Here is an 11,826-nt window from a genome sequence, read left to right on the forward strand (position 1 = left end):
TGGGTGTATGATTATTCACTGTAGTCTCTCATGATTCTTTGAAATTCTGTGATATCAATTGTAATGTGCCTCTTCCATTTCTGATTTTATTTATTTGCACTTTCTTTTTTTCTGATGAGTCTGGCTAGAGTTTATCAAATCTGATTATCTTTTCAAAGAACTAGCTTTTATGTTCACTAATCTTTTCTATTGCCCTTTTAGCCTCTATTGTTTATTTAGTCTCTGATCTTTATTATTTCCTTCCTTCTGCTAACTTTGGGCTTTGTTTGTTCTTCTTTTTCTAGTTTTTTTTTCTTTGTTGTTGTTTTGTTTTTTGATATGTGTGTGTGTGTGTGTGTGTGTGTGTAGCAGTTTTATTAAAGTAAGAAAAGGGACAGAGAAAGCTTCTGACATAGACATCGGAAGGGGGACAGAGAGTACTCCCCTCCTTAGTCTAAGCAAGGGAGTTATATAATTTTTTAATTAGTTATGATAAATCAAAAGAATGTCTCAAGGTTGTAAAGATCTTACTAGATCCACTCCCATAATTTACATTTTAAGATAATAGGATTAGCCACAAGTTTTTCACGAAGGAAAAACTGTCCTCAAGAAGGATGTATTGTTGTTATATAATCCTTAGTACACAGTTTAAAATGAGTTGTTTGTGTGTAATCATCAGTACCAGGCTTAAGGAAAAAAACGTTTTCTGTGACGAAGACTAAAGAATGTAGAGGGAAAAAAATACATTTGTCCTTTCCTCCTCCTTGAGAATTCCGGAACCCTATCTCTGCTTCATGAGCCCAGATCCCTTTCTCCTCCTTAGGGATCCCAGACTTCTTATCAACCTACCTAGGAATTGACTCTCTCATCCCCTCCTTTTCTTTTGGAGAATTATGTTGCCAAGGGAAAGGGGCATCCTTTTCATTCTATAATTACTTCCTGCTGTTGAGGGGTGTCATCCCTAAACTGTTGAGGCAACATATTCTCCTAACCCTCATATTGAGGGTCTCTGATCCATGGGCCCCAAGTAATAGTTGGGGAAGGCTCTGGCACTTGTAGGAGCCTGGACAACCATTTGTAACCTAAAAGCTTTCAGAAAGTTAGAAACAAACCCTGTTATACAGTTAAAGATGTAAGGCAAAATAGTCATTAAACCAAGCTAAAACATAATCAAAATTAAAAGTACATTATGTCCATAGTTACATCAGTTCATCTTAGGATTGCTAGATGTCATCAGATCAAGAAGAGGCATCACATACAATTGTTGTTGGTGAAGACTTGAAGAAAGTCCTTTTGGAGAAACCCACCATGGGAAACCTTCAATTGATGAGGAGGTTGTAGAGCTGAAAACTGAGTCACATGGTTAATTTTAAGGCTTCAGTGTCTATAACAATGTCTGTGTGTAAGAAGGGTCTTCCATAGGTACATTCAAATGGGAACAGTCCTTCCTTTTTCGGGGCAATTCGAGCCCTCATTAAAGCTATGGGTAGAATTTAAACCAACTGTCTTGTGGTTCCTGAGTTAGTTTACACAGATGCCTGTTAATAATGTCATTAGCCTTTTCAACGTTTTCTGAAGATGGGGTCTCCAGGAACTGTGTAAGTGATATTTTATTCCTAGAATTTTCAACACCCCTTGAGTTACAGCAGTTTTAAAGACAGAGCCATTGTTGCTCTGAGCTTTAGAGTTTAAGATCTCACTCATATCATGAGAAGTCAGTACAGTAAGATATTTGCCCATTAGTCAAAATCAATAGTAGCTTTAGACATTAGCAAAACAATAGTAGGAATTACCGTTAAGGAATGTGGCCATAGGCTTTTTTTTTTTTTACTAAGGAGCAAACTAAATTCTGATCCTGTGGGCAAGCTCAAAACAGAAGCGTGCAAGAGAGCAGTTTGGAGAGCCTTAAAAGCCTTTTAAGTCTCTGGGAACCTAACCAGCTTGTTGATTTGGGCCTGCTGAGTTTCAGTTATAAGTTTATCTAAAGGCCAGGCAAGTTCTCCATAACCTGGAATCCAAATGTGGCAGTAGCCTGTAATGCCCCCAAATCCTCTCAAATTGTCTAAAAGTCATATTTGGCTCATTTAGAAATTTCAGACAATAAAGTATAAGGATTAGGCACTTACTATTTGTATATCTTGAATTAGTCTCCATTTATCACTTGACATTTTTACATCCAAAATAGGAGTGTTGCATGGAATTAATAGGGAATTAATACCCTCTGTTCCTTTAAATCTTAAAATGATGGATTTTAACCCTTCCTTAACCTCAGGAGTTAGTGGGTACTGCTTTTGATGTGAAAATAGGTGAGGATCTTTGAGCTTGATAACAGCAGGAATAGCATTTTGTGTTCAACCCTCAGTTTTTCCATCAGCCCACAATTTAGGATTATATTTTGTTCAATTAATGGGAGAGAAAGAGCAGCCTCCATATTCATGAAAACAGGCCTGGACCTTGTTCAGTATATCCCTCCCCAGGAGGGGTGAAGGAGACTCTGGCATGATTAGAAACTCAAGAAAATAGCAGAGTCCTAGTTGCAGAATAAAGGACAACTAAAATAATAACGTCTGGCTCATATGGACAGTCCCATTATAGTAGTGGATCAGGAGGAAAGTGGATCAGGAAGAAAGCGGACCAGGGGCTTCAGTGAGCACAGAGAAAGTTGCCCCAGTGTCCAAAAGAAATTGACTGATTGGCCCCCCACAGTTATTAATACCCGGGGTTCCTCGGGTGTAATTAGGATGGGAGCTTGTGTGGGGACCCCCAGGCACCTACAGTCCTGATTGTCTTAAGAGTCCAATCCCTGGGGCCTACACCTCAGAGGGCAGTCTCTTCTCTAGTATGGTCCTTTACAGACTGGACATGCAGCTGGGGTGGCTTAGATGACTGAGGGCAATCCCGCTTGAGATGCTGCTCTTCTCACAGTAATAACAAGTCCACTCTTTTTCACCTGGGTCCTTCTGGGCATTTTTCCTCAGGCTGTTTCAGAGTGGATCTAATAGCCATGCTGGGGCTTTAGTCTTTTGCCTGGTTCTTTTTTACCTCTTATTTTCCTCCTCATATTCTCTACCGTAATACCATCTGAGACACTGCAAAAGTTTTTCTAAAGACTGATTAGGTCCAAACGCCTGTTTTTGTAACTTACAGCAGATACCTGGAGCTGATCGAGTGAGAAATCTATCTTTTAAGATCATTTCTCCCTCTGTAATTTTGAGATCAACATTAGTAAACTTGCAGAGAGCCCCCTGTAGTCATTCTAGGAATTTACCAGGAGTTTGCTTCTCTTCCTATTCTATCTCAGTCAACTTAGCATAGTCTAAAGTCTTTGCACTAGTTTGAGTCCTTTAAGAATACATCCAGCAAAGAGGCTCTGTTATCAGAACTGCTTGGCTCCCAGTAGGAAGGAGGGCTATTTCATGTTCCCTCTTGCCCCTTGCCTTCAAGCCATTCATCTCCAAAAGTAGTGGCTTCCCCCAAAATTCAAGTTTTTGAATCAGGAGCCAACTCCTGTCCCAAGACATACATTACATCTCTCCAAGTAAAGTCATAAAGTAAAGTTAGTCCCATAAAGCCTTCTATGTACTTTTTGGATCCTCTAGGGTCTCAACCACAATTGGGACTGTTGGAATTTCTACTGAGACTGAGGCAGCCCCTCCTGGAAGGGTACCCTGATTCTCAGCCTGTTCAGTTGGGAGCCCCAGATACAGGAGCAAAGTAAGAAAACAGGAGACAGCTGAAGGCTTCACACTCAAATCTGCACCCTTAGGACGTAAGTCTGGCATGTCTCGCAGAGAGATAAAGAGCAACACATATATCACTTCTACCCATTTCCTTTGTTTTCTACAGAACTGGTCTAGTTGTAAAGCAGTATCATAATTGAGAGTCCCTTTAAACTGCCAGTTTTCCCCATTCTCCAAAGGATACTGTGGCCATTCAGTATCACAGAAGATTAGGCGTGTATTTTTTAAACTCTGGGGATCAAACTTGTCCCAAGTTTTTTAACTACATTTTAAAGGAGTTGTTCTGGAACTGTTAGCTCCCATCTCTAACAAAGAAAAAAGCAGCATCCAAGGCCATGGCTTCTTTCCACCAGAGGCGTCCCTCCCTCCTCTAGATGGGTGTGCAAACAGACTGTCCACTGAAGCTTTCCTTCCCTGGTCAGACTTAGTCTGTTCCTTACTGATGCAGGCATTTTACTCATTCCTCCCAGTTCTACCACCAAGATGGCATGGAGATGCACCAGCGGTAGACCTGATGACATCCCAGATTGATTTCTAGTTCCTTACCACCAAGACCTTTGTTGGATTTGCCAGAGTAGTTTCCCAGAATGTTTCCCAAGCTAGGACTACTAGAGGAAGCATCCATCTTACGTGTGCCCATGTACATTCCTGAGTACAGTCCTGATAGCAGTAGAAGCAGTGAGACATAAAGAGATGAGCAACAACCAAGATGTCCCTTCTAAGTGTCACCACGCCAGTATATGTGATAGCAAAAGTGGTAGAGGGCTGGCCAGGGAGGAAAAAAGTGATTTTTATCCTCAAGATTCTAGTTCCAATCCTTCCAGTTCCTTTCCACAGATTCCATAAAAGGAATATCTAGGGAATTGAGACAGAAGCCATTGGAGAGCTTTCTCTGGTCTGCTAATAGCTAGCACTACCAAAGAAAGAAGCCCATTGCACTTCCAATCTGAACAGATCCTGCAATTCCCAACTGATGTCCTCAAAAACCTCATAGTCACCAGCAGTGCTTTATCCACATAGATAGGAGGCACAGCCATGACAAAGACTCACTTTTAGGACTCTGGGCCCTGAGGCAGGCAGTCAAGTGAGTGACTTCTAGCCTGAGAGACATTCCTGGAGTTAGAGCTCTGGCTTGCTCCCAAAGAAGCTCTTGTAACTTTTGCCTCCTAGCAAAGCTAGGCGCTTCCATACTTGGGGTTTAAGTAAAAGTACATAGTAATGGCATGAATCACAATGCCCTTGAAAGTCTATGATCTGACAGATCAGGTTAGTAGTTCTAATTCCCCAGGCAGTTACAGAATGGTCAAAGAGACCAGAAAAAAACTGACTGAGAAAGGAAAGCTCACTCCACACCCTTTGCCCATTTCTGGCTGCTCCCCTCACAGGAACGTTGAGTGCCTCTTGAATGGCAGGTCGGTATAAACCCCCAACAAGGCTCCCCTTTTTGGAGCTCCCTTAAGTCATTACAGGGCACCTCGAAATCACAGAGCAGGGCTCATCACTTGCTTTGCACAGAACGTGTCATTCATTCACACACGCACACCATAGCATTAGTAAAGTAAAGCAGAAAATGTGTATACTGAGAAAGCAGTGAGGCTAGAGCTCTTGAGTGTTCTTACCTTGTCCTGAAAATCCTGGATGAGCCCCCAAGATAATAGCTTATGGTAAATGATGTCAGATTGATGATATCTGAAGAAGATTTAGCTTCAGGACCAGGGACCATTCTTGATCACTCAAGAGCTTTTGTGTAGCACTTTTATTAAAGAAAGAAAAGGGACAGAGAAAGCTTCTGACATAGACATCAGAAGGGGGACAGAGAGTGCCCACTCTTTTTCTAGTTTTATGTGTAATGTTAGATTGTTTACTTCGCATTTATCTGGTTTCCTAAGGTAGACCTGTTTCACTACAAACTTCCCTCTTAGAACTGCTTTTGTGAGTCATATCGATTTTGGAATGTTGTGTTTCCATTTTCATTTCTCTCAAGGTATTTTGATTTCCTCTTTGACCTATTGTTGCTAGCAGCATCTTATTAAGCTCCCATATGTTTGTGTTTTTTCCAGTTTTTTTCTTGTAACTGGTTCGTAGTTTCATACCATTGTGGTCAAAAAGATGTTCAATATCATTTCAATTTCTTGAATTTACTGACACTTGTTTTGTAAAATCATATGATATATCTTGGAAAATGTCTCATGTGTACTTGAAAACAAGGTGTATTCTGCGGCAATTGGATGGAATGTTGTATATAAATCTATCAAGTCCATCTTATCTAATGTGTTGCTTAAGGCCAGTGTTTCCTTATTTAGTTTGGCTGTTCTGTCCATGGGGTCACAAAGGCTCAGACACGACTGAGTGACTGAACTGAACTGTTCAGTCCATTATGTAACTGATGTGTTAATGTCTCTTCAGTTCAGTTCAGTCACTGTCTTGTCCGACTCTTTGCCACCCCATGAACTGCAGCACCCCAGGCCTCCCTGTCCAACACCAATTCCCGGAGCCTACCCAAACTCATGTCCTTTGAGTCGGTCATGCCATCCAACCATCTCATCCTCTGTCATCCCCTTCTCCTCCTGCCCTCATTCCCAGCATCAGGGTCTTTTCAAATACGTCCACTCTTCATATCTGGTGGCCAAAGTATTGGAGTTTCAGCTTCAACATCACTCCTACCAATGAACACTCAGGCCTGATCTCCTTTAGGATGGACTGGTTGGATCTCCTTGCAGTCCAAGGGACTCTCAAGAGTCTTCTCCAACACCACAGTTCAAAAGCATCAATTCTTCGGTGCTCAGCTTTCTTGATACTCCAAGTCTCACATCCATACATGACTACTGGAAAAACCATAGCCTTGACTAGATGGACCATTGTTGGCAAAGTAATGTTTCTGCTTTTTAATACGCTATCTAGGTTGGTCATAACTTTCCTTCCAAGAAGTAAGCGTCTTTTAATTTCACGGCTGCAGTCACCATCTGCAGTGACTTTCGAGCCCAGAAAAATAAAGTATGACACTGTTTCCACTGTTTCCCCATCTATTTCCCATGAAGTGATGGGACCAGATGCCATGATCTTAGTTTTCGGAATGTTGAGGTTTAAGTCAACGTTTTCACTCTCCTCCTTCACTTTCATCAAGAGGCTTTTTAGTTCTTCTTCACTTTCTGCCATAAGGGTGGTGTCATCTGCATATATGAGGTTATTTATATTTCTCACGGCAATCTTGATTACAGCTTGTGCCTCCTCCAGCCCAGCGTTTCTCATGATGTACTCTTCATATAAGTTAAATAAGCAGGGTGACAACATACAGCCTTGACATACTCCTTTCCCTATTTGGAACCAGTCTGTTGTTCCATGTCTAGTTCTAACTGTTGCTTCCTGACCTGCATACAGGTTTCTCAAGAGGCAGGTCAGGTGGTCTGGTATTCCCATCTCTTGAAGAATTTTCCACAGTTTGTTGTGATCCACACAGTCAAAGGCTTTAGCATAGACAATAAAGAAATAGATGTTTTTCTGGAACCCTCTTGCTTTTTCGATGATCCAGCAGATGTTGGCAATTTGATCCCTGGTTCCTCTGCCTTTTCTAAAACCAGCTTGAACATCTGGAAGTTTGCGGTTCACGATTGCTGAAGCCTGGCTGGGAGAACTTGAGCAACTTTACTAGTGTGTGAGATAAGTGCAAATGTGCAGTAGTTTGAGCATTCTTTGGTATTGCCTTTATTTGGGATTGAAATGAAAACTGACCTTTTCCAGTCCTGTGGCCACTGCTGGGTTTTCTAAATTTGCTGGCATATTGAGTGCAGCACTTTCACAGCATGATCTTTCAGGATTTGAAATAGCCCAACTGGAATTCCATCACCTCCACTACCTTTGTTTGTAGTGATGCTTTCTAAGGCCAACTTGACTTCACATCGCAGGATGTCTGGTTCTAGGTGAGTGATTATACCATCATAACTAACTGGGTCATGGAGATCTTTTTTATACAGTTCTTCTGTGTATTTTTGCCACCTCTTCTTAATATCTTCTGCTTCTGTCAGTTCCATACCATTTCTGTCCTTTATTGAATGTCTCCTAGTATTATTGTATTACTGTCAATAACTCCTTTTAAGTCTGTTCACATCATACCATTTTTTAAATGAAGAAACTATACCAGAAAGATTAAGGAAATGCCTATATTACCTAACTTACTTTTATTTAGGCATTTTACATCTTCAGAAATGTACTCATTGCCCTTATTCATTAGGCCATCACAGTCCTAGAGTTTACAGAAACCTTTATAAACAGTATCTTCATGACTTAATATCCTCAGTAGGTACTGAAGAAATTTATTCAGCTGCTATCTTGTATCAAACTGGATAGAGAATCAAGAAATCTAGTTTTTATATCTAACTCATTCTTCTTTTGGTTAGGTTACTTTGAAAGTACGCTCAGTATTTTCAGGTGAGCTTTCTGTTACATAGACTATTTGTTCTCTAGAGTCCTTCCCAAGTAAAACATCAGAACACTATGATCCATGGAATTTTAGTTGTTAGTTATAGTACTGCTAAGTCACTTCAGTCGTGTCCAACTCTGTGTGACCCCATAGACGGCAGCCCACCAGGCTCCCCCATCCCTAGGATTCTCCAGGCAAGAACACTGGAGTGGGTTGCCATTTCCTTCTCCAATGCATGAAAGTGAAGTCGCTCGGTTGTGTCCGACAACATAGGTAATTAATTTTTTCTGACAGTTTACTAACATAAAAAATACAATGCATATACCATCCTATATATACACATAAAAATCAGAGGAGAAAAGATTTCTCAAAAAAAAATACCTTGCTATAATTGTTGCACTATTTTTTATTACTATTGTTATATTTTGTTTAAAAATTCATTTCAACACTTTCAATTGCTTTGATAACTCACTAAGTGGTAACAAACAATAGCACAAAGAGAAGTGGTAATCAATTTAGATAGAAAATTATTTCTTATTTAAAGAGAACGTTGACCTTACCTCAATCCAGGGGGTGCTTAAAATTTTTGCGTTTTCATCAAAATACTTTGCCAAGGTCAGAAAATTTTCATCACTGTATTCAAAACGATTCCGGAATACAATGGAGCAGATCACATTGCAGGGAGCATAGCTCAGAAGGAAAGTAGGATCACATGGAGATCCTAAAAAACAATATATAAAAGTTGGGGTATAATTTTCAAATAAATCTTAAGTTTACTTTTTAAAATAATGGAGAAAGGTTGATTTCTAAGATTTTTTTTATTATAAGAAGAACCTAGACCTGCCATCATCACTATAAATTCAACATGCCTAGAGAGTTGGACCATAAAGAAGGCTGAGTGCTGAAGAATTGATGTTTTCGAACTGTGGTGCTGGAGAAGACTCTTGAAAGTCCCTTGGAGAGCAAGATCAAACCAGTCAATCCTGAAGGAAATCAGTCCTGAATATTCATTGGTGCTAAAGCTGAAGCTCCATTACTTTGGTCATCTGATCTGAAGAGCTGACTCATTGGAAAAGACTGTGATGTTGGGAAAGACTGAGGGCAAGATAAGATGGGGCTGACATCAGTTTGAGCAAACTCTGGGAGATAGTGAAGGACAGGGAAGCCTGGCATGCCATAGTCCACGGGGTTGCAAAGAGTCGGACATGACTCAGTGAATGAACAACAACAACAACAAAATAAATTTGCATTTCCCTAAGCAAAATTATCTAATCCAGTGTAATTTATTTATTAAATTTCTCCCAATTATTCTCCCATTTATATCATTCTCCAATTAAAGCCACAAGGTAATACACAAGGAGGAGATCATTTTGAAATGTTTTTAAAACTATAAAATTTAGCTCTTGCTATTGACTTTCTTCAAAATACTCAGAAGAAATTGACCAATATAACAAGAAGGTAAGGAGACTGGGGAGAATTGAAATCATATTTTGCAAAATGCATTGCAAAAGGTTGAGTGTGTGTTTCTCTCAGAAGAAAATAATGAGAGGGATTGAAGACTAGAGATCTCTTCAGGAAAATTAGAGATAAAAAGGGAAAATTTCATGCAAAGATGGTCACAATAAAGGACAGAAATGGTACAGACCTAACAAAAGCAGAAGATATAAAGAAGAGGTGGCAAGAATACACAGAAGAACTATACAAAAGGATCTTAAAAACCCAGATAACCACGATGGTGTAGTCACCCACCTAGAGCCAGACATCCTGGATGTGAAGTCAAGTGGGTCTTAAGAAACATCACTACAAAGAAAGCTAGTGGAAGTGATGGAATTTCAGTTGAGCAATTTCAAATCCTAAAAGATGATGCTGTGAAAGTGCTATACTCAATATGCCAGCAAGTTTGGAAAACTCAACAGTGGCCACAGGACAGGAAAAAGTCAGTTTTCATTCCAATCCCAAAGAAAGGCAATGCCAAAGAATGTTCAAACTACCACACAGTTACACTTATCTAACACGCTGCAAAGTAATGCTCAAAATTCTCCAAGACAGTCTTCAACAGCATGTGAACCACAAACTTCCAGATGTTCAAGCTGGTTTTAGAAAAGGCAGAGCAACCAGAGGTCAAATTGCCAACATCCATTGGATCACAGAAAAAGTAAGAGAGTTCCGGGAAAATATTAACTTCTGCTTTATTGACTACACCAAAGCCTTTTACTGTGTGGATCACAAAAAAACTGTGGAAAATTCTGAAAGAGATGGGAATACCAGACCCCACCTGACCTGCCTCCTGAGAAATCTGTAGGCAGGTCAAGAAGCAACAGTTAGAACTACACATAGAATACAGACTGGTTCCAAATTGGAAAAAGAGTACATCAAGGCTGTATATTGTCACCCTGCTTATTTAATTTATGTGCAGATTATATCATGCAAAACGCCAGGCTGGATGAAGCTCAAGCTGGAATCAAGATCACCAGGAGAAATATTAAAAACCTCAGATATACAGATGACACCATCCTTATGGCAGAAAGTGAAGAAGATCTAAAGAGCCTCTTGATGAAAGTGAAAGAAGAGAGTAAAAATGTTGGCTTAAAACTCAACATTCAGAAAATTAAGATCATGGCATCTGGTCCCATGATTTGGGCTTCAAATCCAAATTTGGTCTTCATGGCAAATAGATAGGGAAACAATGGAAACAGTAACAAACTTTATTTTCTTGGGCTCTAAAATCAATGCAGATGGTGACTGCAGCCATGAAATTAAAAGACACTTGCTCCTTGGAAGAAAAGTATGACCAACCTAGAGAACATATTAAAAAGCAGAGACATAACTTTGCCAACAGAGGTCCATCTAGTCAAAGCTATGGTTTTTCCAGTAGTCATGTATGGATGTGAGAGTTGGACTATAAAGAAAGCTGAGTGCTGAAGAACTGATGCTTTTGAACTGTGATGTAGAAGACTCTTGAGAGTCCCTTGGACAGCAAGGAGATCCAACCAGTCCATCCTAAAGGAAATCAGTCCTGAGTATTCATTGGAAGGACCTATTATGAAGCTGAAACTTCATTACTTTGGTCACCTGATGGGAAGAGCTGAGTTGTTTGAAAAGACCCTGATCATGGGAAAGATTGAAGGCAGGAGAAGAAGGGGACAACAGAGGATGAGATGGTTTGATGGCATCACCAACTCGATGGACATGAGTTTGAGCAAGCTCTGGGAGTTGGTGAAGGACAGGGAAGCCTGATGTGCTGCAGTCCATGGTGTTGCAAAGAGTCGGATATGACTGAGCAACTGAACTGAATTGAACTATAAGCAGGTTAACAATATAAAATAAAGAATATTACACCACTTTTTGTTTTTTGACTCCTGACAACTTTTAAGCCTTACTTTTTCTTCTTCTGCTCACACCTGGAATAATTGATGTGATTGCTTCTTTGACACAAGCAGTAAGTTTAAACCACACAAACCCTGGTGTATACATTGGAACTCCACCCTCTAACCACCGTAAAAATTTCAAGCCGGTATCCTTTTCCATAAAGAGCAATATTGCATAGGAACCTGGAATGTCAGGTCCATGAATCAAGGCAAATTGGAAGTGGTCTAGTAAGACATGGCAAGAGTGAATGTCGACATTCTAGGAATCAGCGAACTCAAATGGACTGGAATGGGTGAATTTAACTAAGATGACCATTATATC

General features: G+C 40.1%; 1 protein-coding gene across 1 annotated transcript in view; it reads right to left on the minus strand.

The window, feature by feature from the left end:
• Positions 1 to 3,554: 3,554 nt before the first annotated feature.
• The window catches only part of LOC104983580 (cytochrome P450 2C21-like), a 31,024-nt gene continuing 22,752 nt past the window's right edge, over positions 3,555 to 11,826 (minus strand). The window contains exons 4-6 of the mRNA XM_010833106.1: positions 8,697 to 8,857; positions 7,893 to 7,959; positions 3,555 to 3,832 (exon numbers count right to left, since the gene is read on the minus strand). Coding sequence (XP_010831408.1) covers positions 3,555 to 3,832; positions 7,893 to 7,959; positions 8,697 to 8,857 — 506 coding nt within the window. The remainder of the gene's footprint in view (positions 3,833 to 7,892; positions 7,960 to 8,696; positions 8,858 to 11,826) is intronic.

Source organism: Bison bison, unplaced genomic scaffold (assembly GCF_000754665.1).
Source record: "Bison bison bison isolate TAMUID 2011002044 unplaced genomic scaffold, Bison_UMD1.0 scf7180017862979, whole genome shotgun sequence".
NCBI classification, from domain to species: domain Eukaryota; kingdom Metazoa; phylum Chordata; class Mammalia; order Artiodactyla; family Bovidae; genus Bison; species Bison bison.